General features: G+C 36.1%; 2 protein-coding genes across 2 annotated transcripts; both read right to left on the bottom strand.

The window, feature by feature from the left end:
- Positions 1-567: 567 nt before the first annotated feature.
- LOC116727013 (elongation of very long chain fatty acids protein 6-like) lies at positions 568-11,737 on the bottom strand. Its single transcript, XM_032574029.1, has 4 exons — positions 11,457-11,737; positions 6,586-6,717; positions 6,101-6,252; positions 568-3,731 (listed from the first exon to the last, which is right to left on the bottom strand). Exons 1-4 carry the CDS (start codon positions 11,537-11,539, stop codon positions 3,301-3,303), a joined length of 798 nt encoding a protein of 265 aa, XP_032429920.1. The 5' UTR covers positions 11,540-11,737; the 3' UTR covers positions 568-3,300.
- A 1,394-nt stretch (positions 11,738-13,131) lies between these two features.
- Positions 13,132-16,164, bottom strand: pde6gb (phosphodiesterase 6G, cGMP-specific, rod, gamma, paralog b). Its single transcript, XM_032573459.1, has 4 exons — positions 16,069-16,164; positions 14,566-14,783; positions 14,428-14,468; positions 13,132-14,339 (listed from the first exon to the last, which is right to left on the bottom strand). Exons 2-4 carry the CDS (start codon positions 14,709-14,711, stop codon positions 14,263-14,265), a joined length of 264 nt encoding a protein of 87 aa, XP_032429350.1. The 5' UTR covers positions 14,712-14,783; positions 16,069-16,164; the 3' UTR covers positions 13,132-14,262.
- Positions 16,165-19,677: the final 3,513 nt, after the last annotated feature.

Consider the following 19,677-nt stretch of genomic DNA (forward strand, 5'->3'; position numbering starts at 1 on the left):
AATACAAATAAGAACATAACTGCTGCGATAGAAATGTCACAGGCATGGATAAAAAAAACCCAGCTGTGATGCAGAATATACGATCTGTGGCGTCTCTCACCACAGCTGAGACAGAGTTTTGTCCTCCATCAACCCGTGGCCTCCCAGCAGGCTGTCTCTCAGTCAGGATGCTTCACTCTCTGCTTGGGGGCATCTGATGGGACTTCACAGAACACTGTGGTTCTCTGAGTCAGAAACTCAACTGGATATTAATTTAGTGTACAATGACATCATCATTACTATAGTACAGGGAATCCTAAATGTGTACAGATGATAGAAATGTAATGAAAAAAAAGAACTTAATTACAAACTCTTTTTTCCATATTTAATATGCAATAAGCCGGTTCCAAAGGTGAATAGACCCTTTCAATGATAAGTACCTGTGCATGTTTTGATTAATTTCATCATCTAGTTATATTATATATATTTTATATATAATAATAATGATAATAATATATATTACAAATATATAATATATATTAGATTAATAATTTACAAGATTACCTTAAAGACAAAAAAAAAACTGAGTCTGCTAAAACAAAGGCGGGTTTATTGCAACCAGAAGCCCTTTAACTTTATTTTTTCTTTAAATTACAATTTGTATATTTCACAGAGATGCTTTTCTTTTATAAGAGCGGAAATAATTCAATGCAAAACCAAAAAACATTCTCAAAGTACAAGTAAGTACAACAATATTTTTTATAAAATGGAGTGAGAACTTGCAAAACCTGCAAAACTGAAGCTTTAATTTTTGGAATTTACTCCAGGGACAACAAGGCAGCAAAATTTACTGTGCACAAGACTCACATTCAAGTTTGTTTTATGTTTTTTTTTAAAAAGTGCTTAATGGTAAAATATTCCTTGTTTTCCTCACAGACTAAACTTAGGAAATGCCTTAGTGTTGAATTTTGAAGGCAAAACCTGAAACACCGGTTAAGGTTTTGGTTTAAGAGACAAAGCCAAAAGGCTGTGCAGCGTCAGCCGTAGAGAGAAATGTGATCACCCTACTACAACCTATCAGTGCTGTTGTGATGCGTATGTTTTTAATATGACTGCTTACTGCTATTCTCTTTTAGTGTCTATCACGCAGAAATTAAAGAGTTTGAAAGGAAGAGTCCAACGGTTTTACTAGCATTTGTGACCTTATTTCATCATGTTAATGTACTAAATTCACAGTTCTCCTTCAAAGCTTCGTCTAACAACACATTTCCAGAAATTTCTAAACTTATCTTTTAACACTCCTCATTCTTTTACAGTCATGTTAAGGTAAGAAGACAAATGTAAAATCTATGAAGTATTAACTATCAACATTCAACACTAAATAAAAAAAAAAAAAAGATTTTGCACCTGTCATCAATATGAAAACATTTTTATTTAGAAACACTTTAAAGTGTGAAGGTATCAAAGAATGTACTTCCTGTAATGTATCATAGTGTACTTGACAAAACGTATGAAAATGTATTCACTTCATCATACAAGCTCACACCATATTTGCGCTATGGGCGTGTTCTAAAATCAAAAGCATCGGCACGGTTTCTAGCCGTTCGTCAGACTTTCATTATGAATTGTCAAAGTGAAAACTCAACGGCCAAAAAGATTATTGGGAGGAAACACTCTAAGGAGTGTGCTAAAAGAAGCATCGACAAACCAAAATCATAGAGCCCTTTGAATTTGACCAGACATCGCACCATATTATAGAATCTAAGTATTTATTTCATGTTCAATTGAAGTTTATTTGCTAAAATGTACCTAATGTCTCAAATTATTTCTAGGGTTTATTTTTTAACTGGCTATTTTCTCTAACCAGAGAAGAGAGGTTACATTTCAACACCTTCTAAAGAAATTATGTCTGGTCAGTAAGAAGCAAAAACGTTTGGATAATATTTATACAAAAGTGTTTATTAGTTCCAAATTTGTCTGCAAATGATCACAACAAAATTGGTACCGACAAAAACAGAAATCTTAACTTGAATTATTTTTGATACATTCAAATTTGTAAGTATGAACTTATTTTCTTCTTTAAATTGAAAAATACTGCATGCATTTAATCTGAATAAGCAGCAGTTTTGCATAAGCAGGATTTCCTTGCTGACAGAAATAATTGTTATAAGTAAGAAATTGGCTGCGGATGTGTTAGAAGATCAACATGCTGCTGTTTTTATTAAACACAATTTCCTCTCAATCAATAAGTCTGCATCTTTTTAAAACTATTTTTCTATTTTGTCTTTTATGTGTTAAATATCAAGTTAGTTAGGTTCCTAAAATCTTACCAGAGACACTAATCATATTGTTAACAGGTGCAACAGAAGGAAAATATTCTGAAAAATATCAATTTTAGTTTACCACTTTAGTGAAGTAAAATATTTACTTTAGCGAAGTAAAATATCTACTTCACTAAAATAAAAATAGTTTGACCAAAATACAAATATTTTACTGTAGTGAAGTAAAATACTTACTTCACTAAAATGGGAAACCATTAATTCTTTGGGTCATGAATACAGAAATGTAAACAAAAAACACTCATAACTTGTGTTTAACAGAATCTTCTTATTAAAACATAGCTGATGAACTGTGCTTCAAATATAAACAAGCAAAAATTTGGACGGTGGATGGGCAAAATCGTTAGAACTGGATGGAATGGATAAAGTATCTCTGATCATTCATGGATTACAGTAAATTTATTTATTTATAAATTTATTTATACATTTATTTATAATAATAATAAATTATAAATAATAATAATAAATAATATTTATTATAATAAATAAATTTGTGTTAGAGTTGTAGATTCAAGCTTTTTCAATCCTAGGTTACACTAAGGCCCTCAACTAACAAGCTTGAACAAATAAAATAGAGCATTTCCTTAAAGAACATAAAATTAGCAAGTGCGTTTGTTCCCTATGTCACAGTTGTTGTTTTTTAGTTACATTAAGGCCATTTTTATTACGGCATATGACCACAAACATTTGCTGAACACATTTCACAAATATTTGGCCATTACATGTTCATAGCAGATGTTGGTGGAGAGTCACCAAGGCAAAGTTTTGAATCGAGCCCTATAACATAACAATGCTTGTTTATCTTCTTCCTTGATCATTCCTCATACTTTACTTCCAAATACTTGTGAGTTTATATCAGAATGACCTGTATGTTTCTCCTGCTCCTAGCTGTCTACTGTCGCTGATGTATCGCTGCTTTAAGAGGCAGAGGCTGATAAAAGTGAGAAAAACAGTAAACAGTCAGTAAACTACTTCTAAGACATTACTCTGCCTTGGATCCTTTGTCTCTGGATGGATCCTTTACGTAGCTGTTGTAAAAGAAGGAAGCAAACAGTACCAGATAGCTGAGATACATGAGTGTTCCCCACATGATGTTCTCCATGTTGGAGGGACAGTGCACTTCATTCATCCACAGGTAGACTAAGCCTAGCACAGCCAGGCCCATTACCATCTGCAGGATCTGGGCCGTAGTGATAATCATGGCGAGTGGCCGGGGCACCCGCAGTCCAGCTGCCCGGGCCGCATAATATGTGTACATGATGGAGTGAACCATGTAGTTCATGGTCATGAACCAGCCGCCGCCCGCCACCAGGTCCTTGTAGGAGAACCAGGAGTAAAGCAGCACGGTGATGTGGTGGTACCAGTGCAGGAAGATGAGGCGCTGCTTTCGCAGGATGATAAACGCCGTGTCTCCTGGGTGAGTCGGGAAAGAGAATTTAATCTGTATTTTAAAAATTATGATTTGAAGATTATTTCTTTCACAATTTAGATCTTTTATGTATGAAATAATTTATATTTCATACAATTAAATTCAATTAATTTATAATAATTTATAATTCTATAAAAATGGCAATTTTATTAAAGGGTCTTAAAGGATTCTCTGCCATCATGTCTTCTTTGCAAAGTGCTTTTCTCTTTTTAAAAAAATATTTTTACTGTATATTTTATTCTTATTTATATGCTTTATGAAATCAAAATGTAAACAAACATAATTTGATGCATTTCCATTTTATATTTTTCCTCACAAGATTAGTTCCATAGTTGCACAATGGAAAGTGAAATTTGTCCACCCTGTGCTAGTTTTAAGAGCTATTAGCGCTGTTAAAAAAAAGATGAAAGTGAGCATCACATATGCAAAGACATCTAAAAGCAAAAATTACTTTTTAAATATCCTTTTCAGTTCAGTGAAATTACCGTTTTCACAGTTCAGTGAAAACGGTAATGTCACAGTTCACAGTGTTCACAGTGAACTGTGAAAACTGTCATTATTTTATTTTGTCAAATAAAATAATGACCATATTTTATTTGGTCATTAAATATGTAATTTAATGTGTCCTCACACCTTCTCAGCAAAGTCTACAACTATAGTAGACTCTGTGGTGCCATAAGTACCATTAATAGTAGTGGTGCCATTTAGCACCACTACTATTCTTGTTCCTACTGACAAGGTTATTTTACAGAACAAAATAAGTCTTAGTTCCCTGAATCTCTGAATTTCAAAAGCACATTTGCTGCAGAGCCATGTACTTCCATTAGCTAGTAATTAGCAACTTCTAAAAATAAGTCTAGAATAATTGTCACTGTATAAAAGTCATTTTCCAGAGATTACCTGTGTCATTAGCTGTGCAACTGGACTGGATGTTAGCATCAACAGTACTACTGATGCTAATGGCTAGCTGTATTTACAGAAGGAACTATGGCTTTTAAGTAGTAAACTGTGGAGTTAAGCTTATTGATTTAGCTAATTGGATGCATACAACTGTGCTTTATACAGATCAGTTTCAGGTTGACAAGATAATTCATTCACAAAAAGGTCCTATTTAATTCTACCCTAATGTTAGAACACTCAGAAGTATTAGCGCTCATAGCTGTCTTAACGTTTGCAAAGAATTGTTGAATGAAAGTTTACAGATGTCAAATTTAAGTGCTCTTACTGTAAAACATATATTATGTGGGCTTATTTAGCTTACTAAGTAAAAAAATATGTTACTATCAACCCTGCCAGCTGTTAGCACCATCAACACTTCTCCTAGAAGTAGCTAGCTTACAAAAGGGAGCGAAAGTGTCAACCAAATTTATTTTATTTTTTAATGATAAAAAATCTATACAACATAATGAATGTATTTTTATCACATCATGTGCATTTTTTATGTTCAACAGTAGGTACAGTGCACGGTTAGTGCAAATGGAGTCATTTTTATCTGGTCTGTATAGAAAAAATGTTTTAAGCCAATCATTTTCTGACCAAAAAAAAACTTGTCAGTTACCGTAACTTAATCTTCAAAAATAAATCTATTACTGCAACATGATGGTAAGTGTTGCAGTAATAGATTTACTATTACATGATATACAGTATGTCTCTTATAATTGTAAAATATGTAAGAGACATATTTCACAACTAGTTCTAGTGACTAGTTTGCGAAAAAGGAAATTGGGTTACGTCACCGCTAAAACTAAAGTATTTCAAGTAATTCCTCTGTGTTGTATTGTTTATGTTTCTTAATCTATTTATACAACTCCATTTAAACTTGATAAAATGTAAAATAAAATAAATAAATCAGACTTTCATTTTTTAAACTGAACATCTCAGTCATGGCTTTCCAATTCCATTCCCTTTAAAAAAGAAACATCCTCCAGTTCCGAGCAGTGGGAAAGCGACTACGTCCTTCCTGCTTGCAGCTGAAGAAACATTCTTCATTTCACTCCTGCACTAAAACAATTTTCTCACTGCCTGAGCATTTAGCTCTTTTTCTATAGATCAATCGGCGCCATCTGACCCACAGATTCTCTTTGGAGATGTCCAGAGCCAGGCATTATGAATTTCCCAATTTGAGGACAGTACAGGTTTATTCTATTCTACTGTATTGTAATATGTGCTATTCTACTGCTCCCTGAACTCCTGAGTTAATGTTGATATTTTCTTTTTGGAACTGGTTCATACCATTATGTTGCTCAACCTCAAATTGACCAACTAGTATCATGCAGGGCATTAAGAATATAAAAACAAGAATTATAATCCAGCTTCAAACAAAACATTTGAAAATAAACAGAGGGAATCTTACCGAGCTCAGGGGCCTTGCTAATAGCAAAAGCGTAGGACCAAAACTTGGTGATGGGTGCATTGTAGAAACTATTGTCACACACGGACTGTTTGAAACCGCTCTTTGTGATAATGTGCAGCATGTATTTTCCAGTCCTGACCGCTCCGATAATACTGAATTGTGAAGAAAGAATATGGAAAAAAAGGACATTTTAATATCTTAATGAATACATAAACTTTGATAAACCATAAAACTCTGAATTACTCTTCAATATGACATAAATAAACTGTGAAGAAAACTGCACCACTCAGCAGTTTTCTTCACAGGTGCAAGAAATAATCAACCTAAACATCGTAAATGTTTTATTTGATGAAAATGCTTCGTAAAGAAACAATCTGAGAGAGCAGGAAAATAAACAGAGAATCTTGGATGTTTAACTGTTTTATGGCAGCAACTGGGTTGATGAGTAAAAGCTTTTAGTTCACCACAGAGCAAGTTGGACTCACCTGAAAATGGCGAGGCTCAGCGACCACAATGCCAAAGGTCGGCGTAGGTTCAGCTTCGGCCTTTCCCTCATGAAGTGTCGACCCCCGAACACGAGCGCAGCATACAGGCCACAAAATATGAATGACTTGCTCCTGCAGAGAGGAAAAAGGTGGTAAGCTCCCAAGCCCTCCGCAAAACTCCAAACAATGCAACACACTCGACACGCTAAAACACACAGGGATGCTATGATAGTTTAGCATGAGTGAAATGATTTTAGTTTTTTTATTGGCTGTTACCCACCAAATAAGTCACTTAAAAGTCTAATACCTTGTTCACCCCGTTCAGCAAACGGGCCTCAGCAAAAGAGCTAAACTGTCCTAGTGTTATCCATTCAGCCACTGTAGGAGAAAAATTGTTTTTTTGGTATTTTTTATAATTTACAAATAAAAATCTGAAAAATTGTGGCTTTTTATGCTTTTACACCCTTAATTTAAGACACCGACATACAAATCAGTGCACCTATTTGACATAAGAAGGTACCAATTAATTAGTTAAACTGTTCAAATTAATTGCAGTCTTTATTTACTTTCAGTGAAGAACTCAGAGGTTTGTTAGAGAACATAGTGAACAAACGGCCTCAGGAAGACCAAGGAGCACAGCAGACAAGGCAGAGATAAACTTGTGGAGAAAATTAAGGCAGAGTTAGGTGAAAATAATTTCATTCTATACAAGGAGAGCTTCTAAGAAGTAGTCGAGAAACATAACTCTGAAGGAGCTGCAGAGATGTAGAACACTGGTAGAAAATCTGCCCGTTACACAACTAGTACACCCCTACGTGACAAATTTAATCTTAAAATCTCATGGTCTATAGTTAGTTCCATTCATCTGAAGGATTGGAACTGAATGTACGGCAAAGTTGGTCACAATAAATAAATAAATCTGTTAGATCACCTTCCAATAGGACAATGACCTTAAGCAAACAGCCAGAGCAATGGCGTAGTCACATGTTATACTGGCCTAGCCAAAGTCCAGATATAAAACCAATATACAATGCTTTGAATTACTTCAAATTAATCAGTGTTCACACACTCTTCATCAGTCTGACTAAGTCTGAGGTATTTTGCAAGGAAAAATTGGAAAGATAAGATATACCCCAAAAAACTTTCAGTACTTATTATGTTGGTCTATCACATACAATCTCCATAATGTACATTTAAATTTGTTCAGAATGTGGCCAGAGGGGTAGTCTTGAAGAGGGTAAACAAAAACACCTAATCCAGAAAATCAAACAGTTACCTCATCCACGGTTCAATATTCACATGTATGAAGTAAGTTTTAACGATCAGTGTATTTTTAAACTGGACTGATGTCCAAAGGGGCTCAGAGAATCGACAGTCAGATGAAGTCATGTTTGCTTTGTAGTTCTGCTTTTTTGGTCGACACAAGCCAACTGTTATGCAAGAGGAGTTTGACACAGTTACTGTTGGGTGATAAAAAATAATCAGAAAGTCATTGATTAATGTAGTTTTTTAGCACTCTAAATGATTTTTCTTTTTTTTGTAACAAGATATAGATTTTATTATCTACCAGGTGGTCCAACAAAAATCATTAGAAAATTTAAGGAAAATTCACTTATCCTATTCACATGTTGTTGATCACATACATCCATAACATGGTATGTTTCCAGTTGGACCATACGCTTTCCATTTTCAGATGATGGATTAATATTTAATCCATCATCTGCAACTTTCAGAGGCAGTTGGTTTTTCACAGGACTGTTATTCTGGGATAGCAGACTAAACAGGTGTGAATACAGAGGAATGTCACTTTTCAAATTTGCATTTGCAAAAAGCTTTGGAAACCATGCATAATTCTCTTCCTACTTCACAATTATAGGAATTTTAGATATATATAAAATTGTTTGCCTCGGTCTGCCACTTTAAATCCCAATGAGATACATTGATGTTTGTGGTTCTAACTTGACAGAATGTGAAAAGGTTCAAACTTTGTTTTTGCCCCAGACACATTCAGACACTTGCAATATATTTACTCATGAATACTGAAGATTGCTATGAGTAAGACAGGATTAATAGCATACACTTAATCAAAAGTGCAAATAAACAATTTACTATCTATGTACTGTTGTGTCTATCACTATGTTTTATAAGCAGGGTAGCCATATTGAATTTCAAAGTCTAGGCTTTCGGTAATCTTCAGTATTCATGAGTAAATATATTGCAAGTGTCTGAATGCATCTGGGGCTAAAACAAAGTTTGAACCTTTTCACATTCTGTCGAGTTAAAGCCACAAACATCAATGTATCTCATTGGGATTTAAAGTGGCAGACGGAGGCAAACAAATTTTTTTCATACAGTACAGACCAAAAGTTTGGACACACCTTCTAATTCAATGGGTTTTCTTTATTTTCATGACTATTCATAAGGCAAGAAATCCCACTTATTAACCTGACAGGGCACACCTATGAAGTGAAAACCATTTCAGCTGACTACCTCTTGAAGCTCATCAAGAAAATGCAAAGTGTTTGCAAAGCAGTAATCACAGCAAAAGGTTGCTACTTTGAAGAAACTAGAATATAAGGGGTATTTTCAGTTGTTTTACACTTTTTTGTTTAGTGCATATTTCCACATGTGTTATTCATAGTTTTGATGCCTTCAGTGTGAATCTACAATGTCAATAGTCATGAAAATAAAGGAAACTCATTGAATTAAAAGATGTGTCCAAACTTTTGGTCTGTACTGTATATATAATAGTGAAGTAGGAAACTTTTCCAATGAGTTACTGAAGCAACATCTCGAAAAGGTTGAATATTATTCTTTCACTAGCTGAAAAATGTAGGGGAAAGAAACGTTCTGTGTACCTGAGAAACATCTTCTTAATCTTGCTACTATCTTCTGGATCATTATCTACCTCAAAAATGCAGCCAAACCTGAGATTGACAGGTTCCTCTGTGGGTTCACCTCAGCTTCTCAAATAACTTTTGCAAGGATCTTATTAAAGTCTGGGGAGTGAGGAGCAGGAATGTCACAATCATTTAGAGCTTGAAATTATCGATACTAGAAAAATGAATTAAATTCATTTGCAGCAAAATCCGTAAGCTGATCCATTCTCATTTTCCCAAATTGTCGCACTTCTTCTGGCAGCAGAGCTCCAATAAAAGATACTCTTAGCCCATACCCGATTAAAAACATGAACTCTACATGGAGGATACATCCCAGAAAAAAAAAACATATGTGACCCTCTTTTGATGACGAGGCAATAGCATTGTTTGGAGGTAGTTTCCCAATGAGGCACACGGACAAAAGAAAAAAACTAAACGTCCCTATAAGTAGGCAAATTAATTTTTTATCCACAAATATATTCAAATTGAAAGAAAAATGGAAGGATACATCTTAATCAGAGGTACATGTTTCCAAAAAAGGACATTAACACTTGGTTTACTGGTTTAGCAAACAGGGAAGCGGCACTTTTCAATTATTTATTTTTAAATTAGGGCTATACTAATTCAGCTCTTACTCTAGCCCCTAATTAAAGAAGCTACAATGTAATTAATCCCGTGCCTTCAAAAAAAATGTTGCTTAGTATTGAAAACGGCATTGAGTATTTTTTGGAGTATTGTTACCGAGTTTCTTCTGAAATACGTACAGTTGCAACTGCATCAGACCTGAAGACAAGGAACAAACTGATAAAGGAGACGCCTTTGTGTTGTTCAGGTGATACGCAGATGCGGATAGTGAGGAATGCTGCACAACCAAATAATTCAAAAGATGTTGTCGTTGCACCCAGATAGGTAACAAGGAAGAACGCTAGCTGTGCCCTTTGAAAGTATTCGCACTATTGTTTTACATTCTGCCACATTAAAGTCGCAAACTTTTTTGGACTTTGTGACTGCAAAATAGAAAGAAAATGAGATATGGTTTTAACACTTTTTATAAACAAAGCGTGCCCCTGCTTTTGTAATCCTGCCACCTGAGAGAGTACGGTTCAATGCAACTACAGCTGCAAATAGGGTGTATGTTTAGGGCTGCTGTCAAGGAAGGTGAACCGTCACCTCAGTCTCAGGTTATATGCAGGCTCCAATAGCTTGTCTTCCTGAATTACCCTTTATCTAACTCCATCAATCTTTCCATCAATTCTGGGTAGATGCCCAGTTTTTCCTAAAGAAAAACGTTTCCACATCATGATGCTGCCATCCCCATTGTTTTGCAGGGGTAATGGAATGTTAAATGTAATTTGCAGTTTTAATTGTTTGCCACATTTTATGCAGGTCTAAAATTAACATTGTGATCTCCATTAATTATGGCATGTTTATCCACTTGTTTGCAGTGTCCCACATGGCTTGTAGTGGACTGCAGTCTTGTGGCTTTTTCTCAACAGCCTTTCTTCTTGGCCGTCTACCATAGAATCCTGATTTGTGGAGATATCCAGTCAACAGATGCCCCCCATCTGATCTGAGGATTTCCGTGTTGCTTTTGGTGATGGCAGCACCTCCCAGAGTTCTCCAGCCAACTTGACCGAGTCTCTTGATGTGCAAACTCTACAGATTCATACCACACTGAAAGTATGGTTTAGGTTTGTGTTTGTATTTTTTTTTAAATCATGTATCTTTGTCTTCCTTATTAGATAATTAGATAAATAAAAGTTTAGGTTTTGGCTACAGCATAACAAAATGTTAAAAAGATCAAGGTGTGGTGAGTAATACTTTGCGTCCTTGAAACCCTTTTGAAAAGGAAGTGCCTAAACTTAGAATGCCCCGCCTTTACAACGAATTTGTAATTGTAAAGTACGAAATGTTACCGGTTTAAAAAAAAAAAAGTTACAGCAGCCAATTCTGGTGTTTTATCTTATTTACGATAGTTTTAAATGCACTCACCAGTTTTCTTGCATCCATTCCAGAGCTCGAGTTTCATCGAACCGTCGCTCAAAATCAAAAAGGTTCAGTTCGCTCTCGTTCATTTTCTTCCGCAATTGACGTTTCTGGATTATTTTATCGACGGGAGAGGGGATTAATATATTCACTAGAACTATAGTGGCTACTGAAAGCTACAATGTGATCGCTGCAGCTTTATCCAACTTCCAGGTAAGTCCTAAGGAGGAGCAAAAGATGCCGTGTGCTCGAATGGAGCGTCCCGCTGTCACTTTTCTCAAGGCGGATAAAGCTAGCTTTAGGATGACTAGCCGTTTCCGGTTCGGACTTTCACAATAAAACACCGCGGAGGCGTCACAGAGCTGTTTCAAAAATCAAAAGGGGACAAGAGACAAAGGAAAACAATTGATATCGGATTTTTTTTTTTTTTTACATCGCTACACACGTACAGAAAAATTATACATGATTTTATCTTAATTTGTGTAACACAAGAACGTACAACGGTGTCATGCACTTCACTCTGATGATCACAAAAAAATTCTCTCCATAGGCTATATAGCACATAAATATATATATATAGGCTATATATATGTCTGTGTGTGTATGTGGGGGTGTTGGAGGGGGGTTGTGTGTGTGTAAGTTTCTCATCTTTTTGTTTGTTAGCCATCTTCATATAGTATGTGGTGTTGGTTTTAATCTTCATTCTTTCGATCTTTCGATTCAGGCAATTCCTGCCTGTACACACCTGCTCATCTTATCTTTATTGTCTTTTTATAGTGCAGTCTTCTGATCTGCCCTTAAACTGAACTCACTCACCGGTATGCTCTTTATTTCAAGCACATTTATAAGAAAAGGTTGAGTAGCTCTGAAGTTTCATAATGTGTTGCATCTGGGCATCTTAATTAATGTGGTATGCAGAAGTCAGGTAGTTAGACCAGTTTACTGAGGTTTGTAAAATTATTTTGTTAAGTTTGGCATGGCCAAAACGAAAGGTTCCTCATTTGCCAATTTGAACTATTAGAACTGTCAATTGTTCAAATAGATAAAATCAAATAATTAAAAACCTTTTCATTTTTATACTTAACACAGATACATGTGCATAATTTTGGTCATTCGTCTGAGGAATTCCTGAAAAATGAAACAGACAAGAAACAAAACCTTAAAGAGGATCAGGAAGTAACTTCAAATGGTTTGGTGAATGTGTTGCTAATTTAGTGTAGCCAGACAGTGTAAAAAAAACTGTTCAGAAACAGGATCCATTTTACTTCTGTTTTCTTTTAACTTCCGCGTAGGCCCGACTTTCCCTTAAGTTAGTTTCTCCTACAAGCAGATTCAACAATTTTGTTTTAGAGCCCCTGTCCAATTAAGCAACAATCAGAGCACCCATTTCTGTTTTATGTTTTTTTTTTAACATTTGTCTATATCAGTTTATAAATTAGTTTACATACTTGTATAAAGCACAAATTTACAGCAATCCTCACTGCACGTTTGTTGTTTTATTTGCATTTACATGGCCTTTGACTCTTTTCTTTCCACATGTAATGTCCTCTCCGTATCTCCTGTCACTTTTGCTCAAATAACATTTTAAGGCTTTATAAAATGTTACCTTTCCCTCAAGATAGATTACATTTTTCAGTTTTTCCTAATAATCTAAGAGCTTTATATGAAGAAACAGATTCAGTTTTATTTTACTCTTTTTTTTCTTTATTTTTTTTTGTTCCATCGTCCTGTAGAGAGAACAAAGCTCCATTACACATCTCAATAAACTTTTGTTGTTAGTATTTATTCCACTGATCCCTCTGCCTTCCTTCACTCTTTCATTTATAATCGTCTTCTCCTCTGCAGTGAAATAATAACTGCAGATGTCAGTGGTGTGAGGACGACAAAGAGGATTTGGAGATGAATCATAGGCAGAGTGATGGACGGCAGATGAAGGACACAGTTTACAAATGAAAAATGTCCTACTCTAGGTAAGAAAAACAAATGAGAGCTACAATGATGAGCTTCAAAACACCAAATATAAACTCACAGGACACAACAGTGTCATGTGGAAGTAGGAGAAATACACTTGAAATGACATAGATCAACATCATACAAGGGAAATTTACAAGGTAGAAGGGTGATACTGGCCTCATTAGAAAACACGACGGTAGAGGTACAGTGATAAGTTGTGATAACACGCCAGTTTTTGAGCTGATGTCAAAGTCTTGATATGTGCAGTATAAAGGGCAGTTTTATTTTGCATCGTGGGGCTCTGATTATTGTTCTTACGTTTAGCAATGGCAAGCTGGTGTCTGCTCTCTACAGAATTCAGGTTCAGGGTTTTATGTGTTCGGCATCGATGGAAGAACCCTCTTAAGATGGAGAACGAGGCACCGAGGCACGTGAAACGGGAGCCCACCTGTTTCACGGGTCTGTCACTTAAACTCACTGCGAGGCTGCCTTGCTTGCGTATGTTTCTTGTTTTTATCCGTGTTCAGGACAGAAGAGAAGAGAGAGAAGAGAAAGCAAAAGAACAGAGAGTAGGCAAAGATGTTCTTTTTTTTTGTTGATGAGGGAGTAACAGAGCAGATCTACTGAGTGAAGTTGTAAAAAAAATCAAACAGATCCTAAACAAGCAGATGTTGTGTAAGAGTTGGAGAGTCCAGAGTCAGAGAACATACTTTTTTTTGGTCACTTTTTTCTCTTTTTCCGATTTTTATGTTTGTTACAGTTCGTTATTTTGGTTTTTTGTTTAGAACAGTTCCATTTAGAGGTTTGGGATGGGGCCTGAGGCAGGTGGTTGGAAACACTCGGCCCATAATGGGAAGGCTCAGATGATGCCGTACTGGGCCAGCTCATGCAGCTCCAGGTGGTTGAAGGCCTCCCAGGGGCAGATGACGGTGATATCTGGGGATAGAGGTGGAAATATGAAGTTGCTTAGCCACCTTCTCAATCGCTGAAATGTTCTGCATTTTAAGTCTTACTGTAAACTCACCTGTGCCCAAGCCCTCCATGCCAGGAATGTCATCTCCAAATCTGAAAGAACACCATAGATTACACATCAAGACATGCATTCATTTATTTTCATTTTTTTGTAAGACCTGAAGGAGAAAAAGCTTTAGTCGAGACGTACCCTTGAACTCCTTTCTTTGGAGGCTTACTCTTGAACTGTCGGGTCTGCCGCTGCTTGAACTTGGGCGGGCCCTTGCGAGGAGTGGCAGGGCCTCCGGTTACACGGGTGGCTGATTTGATTTCAGCTTTGGGTGGCTCAAGATTCATTTTGAGCACTCCGAAAGGACGTGCGCAGGTAAGTCTTTGGGTTTCTCAGAAGTGAAGCTGTTGTGATGAAATCTGTGGAAGTAAAACTCATGTTACGATTTGACAAAAAATGTCACCTCCGTCTTCTTTCCTGCCTCCAAGTCCAGTTTGATTTGATGTAAGATTTACTGTCACCTCTGTCTGACATTATCAGCTCTAATCCTCTTATGGATCTGACGCTTTCCTGTAACTGAAAGTCATTGGGGGTCCACGCTGCAGCCTGTCCACCAAAGACGACCCAATTTTCTTTAATCCCTGGCTCAAGATAAGATGTTCTAACCCTCTCCATTTCAAGCTGGTTGCACTCATGTAATCCTGTTAAAACAAGGACGACTGGCAGGAATTGCTGAGCTGTGCACTGAGGGTCTAATCGAACAATCTGTGCCCGTTATAATGACTGACCGATGTGGATCTTTACTCTTAATGTTGTTGCGGATGGATTTCAATAAAAAGGTGCAGAATTTGAATGTCAGTCCATAATAGTAAAGTTTATATCCTAAAAGAGAAACCTTTTCATGATTTTACAAATGTGCTTTGGGACAATTTTAGGTAATACAAGGTGTTGTATATTGTTTTTGTAAAAATACCCTGAATAAATAAATACATTTTGAAAATAAAATATGTTTTTATGTTTTTGCTGAGCTGTAAATGGAACATTCAGTTTGCAATATGCATTAAGAAAACAAAGCTACAAGTTCATGAAATCAGCATGCAGTATAAGCAAAGTATATTTGGACCACAGACTGATTTCAAAAAATTCAATAAAATATTAATAATTTGAGTTTCCTTTTTTTTAAAAAAAGCAACAAAAAACTGGTATATCAATATTTGTATATTTACAATACATACATTTTTTTCATCTGGAGAAAACATTAAAATTTTCACGTTATCTTCTGTCTATAAATATTCTAATACAACGTCCAGTTTATTAGACTTATTAATTTAGTTTGTTTGACTTATTGCATTTGTGTAACACCAGTTCAGAAGAAAGGACAACCCAAGACACTTTACAATAAAAACAAGTTCAATTTATATTCAAATCAAAAACATATATAATTCAATCCAATGAAATTCAAAGACAAAGACGGTTTAAAATTAAATGAGGTACATTCCAATTCAAACCTAATTTTGACAGAATAAAAGTACAATTAAATTTATTATATCAGCTGGTAAAATCAGATTATGTTTTCTTAAAGTCTGATAATTTAATAAATTATCTGCAAATAAGAGATAAATGTGACTTCCATTCATCCGCAGATCATCCCCAGTTTTCTATGCACAAATAAATAATAACTCCACCGACTTCCAAGGTACTCACCACCTGTTTGATTGAAGCACAGCCAAACGAGTGGATGTGGGTGCAGCACTGCTCAGTCTAGCAGATGAGTGGACTTCTATGCTAGGCTTGCTGTGAGGGGTAGTTTGGACCTCAGGGCCTCTTATAACCCGACTCCAGCAGGCGATTATGAAGGCGCCGCCTCCAAACTCTTATGACGACATATCAATTGCTTGGGCTTGAGGCAAACTGAATTTTTCAGGGTTCAAATACATTTTTATCTTAGTGCAGTTTTGATTGCTTTTTGTGAATTTTCATGTTACTTTGTACATTAAATCTGTAATGACTTTCTACCTCTTGTTACTGAAGAGTACTGTTGTGCCCATTTTCAATATAAATTACCTAAAAGGGGCTCGTCTACAATCAAGAACACCCAAATATGTTGAAACCCTGTAGTCTCTGGATTATATTAACATTTCTATAACATAATTTAGTGGTTTTAAGCCATGAAATGCTTTTTTTATGGCTTTCTCCCATTTTCACACGCTGTTAGGAAATTTTATAAAACTTTAAGTTCCAGAAATGTCTCCAAAGGCCTTTAGAAATTTCATGTCAATGCTAGGAAGGTAATTAAACTACTGACTGAAGACAATGAGGATGCAAGACCAGATAACACAGACCAGATTATGTTCATGCAGATTATCAATGTCACAGGAGGATTCCTAATGCCGTCAGAATCTTCAATGGCTGTTTGCAATGCAATTCTCAAACATCTGCTGTGTTTATATAGAAAGTTTATATTTAAAACCAGTAGCTCATTTAGGAAAAAGTTTCATCTCCTACCCTAAGAAATACTTAACAGACAGAGAGGTCGCAAATTGGAGACAGATAGTACTTTGTTATCCATTATTAAAAGAAAAAAAAATGTTGCAGCTTTCACATTTTATATATGAGTTGGCTTTTTTGGATGGTCTATAGTGCAAACGTAACATGCTATTCACTCAACAGAAGTTTGACTACAGCAACAGAAAATAAATAAATTAAAAGATATTTTTACAAATAACATTCTTCAAAATGTTTTCAACTGTATCAGTCATAACAGTCGACAAAAATTAAAACACAAAAATAGCTGAATCTTTACTTGTTTTCATTCATGTCCACGCTAATGTTAGCAGTGCAGCTAAGCTAGCAGTTAGAAGAAGTTATTGTGCTGTATTTGTGTTGTTATGAGAGAATTTCCAGATTTGTTATCCAACTATCTAACAGGAAGCTTCTTAAAGTTGGAGTTTCCACAAACCCTGACCCAGAAATTGGCTACCACTCATATAAGCGAAAGTAACAATAATAAACAGTTTACTTCTGATATCGTGTGTCCTAGTGCAACAACGGCAAACATTAACTTTGCTGAAAGTTTGTGGACATGATTGTTGGTTGAATTCATCAAAAGCTGAAAAATATGTTGTCTTCTTGCACTGTTAATAGTAGTTAGATTACTCACTGAAGACAAGTCAATGAAACATGGAATAGACAATTGTGAGGTCTTTACCAAATCTGACTTCTGACTTTCAGTAAAATACAAATGTTAGAAAAGTAGCTATGGAAACACCCATGATCCATTTTATTTTTGCAGTATTGTTACTTTGTTACTCTGGCTTTCTCCCACAGTCCAAAAACATCACGGTCAGGTTATTGGTCTCTCCAAATTGTCCTTAGATGTGTGTGTCTGTGGTGCTCTGCAATGAACTGGTGATCTGTCCAGGGTGTACTGCCTCTCACCCAATGACTGCTGGGGATAGGCACCAACGCCTTTGTAATACTGCAAGGACAAGCAAGTAGACAATGGATGGATGAATGAATGTTTCTTTTGTTTTGCTGTGAATTTTTTTCCTTGCCTCCAGGCAGTCTGTGCAGCTGACTTGAGGCCTGCTCTAATCCCTTAGCAGGATAGTCAGAAGGGAAAATACGTTTTACTCTTCTTTGTTTTACAGAGGTGAATGAATTGTGTAAACAAAACAGTTATATTAAATATGAAAATGTACAGCATTCTGATAAATAGTTTATTTTTTACACTGCCATAATGTGGGAAACCCTTTATTCCACCAGGACAGAAACAAAATATTCTCATCTCAAATTTCTAACAAAATCAGAAGACTATATCACACTTTGGACAGAAGGCTGTGATTTCATGGTATCAATACAACCAATTCATCTGCAAAAAGCAAATAATGTACCAGTAAGTACCGTTGGCTTTTTAAGTTACTGACATACCAGCAGGGCCCTGATCTTGGCTTGGTATGTTTCATTAAACACATACTTTCTGCATTTGAACACCTTGAACTCTTCCCATATCTCTGTTGTTGAATTGCTGGAGGACCAAAATTATAGAACACAACTCCAGACATATTTGTTTTTATCTGCTAAGCGTTTAGTTATTTTGTTGCCAACGTTGAAGTTGACAACAACCAAACGAATGAGGATTTCAATTATTTGAAAGCACATCTACGCAGATGTATGCCACCTAATTAACACACACTGCCATGACGCAAAGTGAAACTGGAGCCTTGGCATCAGTGATAATCTGGCTCGACTTTATCCGACACTGACAGAGTCATCTAGTTCAGACTATTGTGTATGATCAGTAAAATCCGATGCATAATCCAGATCAGGGCATCACTGTGCAAGGCAGGAGCTGCAGCACTGATCACTGTATTATTAACACCGTACAACTGTATTGTGTTACTACGCCAGTGCTGACTCAGAGCATGAGATCAGGGTCACCGTTACCTTGGCGATCTAGACGTGAGGGACGGCAGGCCAGTTGCAGCGCTCACCAGCCAAGTGACTGACAGACGTCAATACTGGCACGTGCCTCCATCAGTCCTCTAAATCCTATTAACACCTGGAGAACATCAACACTAGGAAGATAAATATTTGAAGTGCAAGTCAGTGACACAGAAAAGGTTTTTCGGTATTATTCGTTAAATGTGTTAGAAGCTGTATTTTACAACAAACAGCAGGGAAACAGATTTTATGTGTGTGTGTGGGGGAGGGCGGGGGGGGGGGGGGGGGGGGGGGGGGGGGGGGGCAGGATCTGTATAATAGTGAAGTTATTGACAAAAATCCAGAAAATATTTCAGTAGTCAGGAAAGCTTTCACACTGGGTTTTATTACTCCCTCTAGCGGTCACTGATATGTTTGAATGTTTTGTGACCTATCAGAAGAGCTGTATGGATGCATTACTAAAATTGTAAGGCAGAACATCACGTTTTAATTAATTTGCATGTTTTATGAAGAATGCTATAGTTTTAAAAGTTGGCTGTTCTCTTATTCTTATTTGTTCTCCTATTTGCTCATATTTAAAAACTGAACCAAGTTTTGCTAGCCATAAAATTTTAAACTTTCTTAGCCTTTTTGTTGAGTTATTCCATAAATATGAGACACACACTGCTTCAACATTCTTCAGGTTTTGGCTCCTTCAAGACAAAGTTCAGATTTTCAAGCAGGCTTATCATAAGCTATGACCAATCAACATCTTGCCGTAAATTACTTTTTTAATTTAGTTACTTTTTGGGTAAACAGGTTAGTTTGTTGTTAGTTATTTGTGGGTCAAATATCTTTGAGACAAAAGAACTGAGACAAAAATTTATGAAA

The sequence above is a fragment of the Xiphophorus hellerii genome, chromosome 10 (assembly GCF_003331165.1).
Source record: "Xiphophorus hellerii strain 12219 chromosome 10, Xiphophorus_hellerii-4.1, whole genome shotgun sequence".
Classification (NCBI taxonomy): Eukaryota; Metazoa; Chordata; class Actinopteri; order Cyprinodontiformes; family Poeciliidae; genus Xiphophorus; species Xiphophorus hellerii.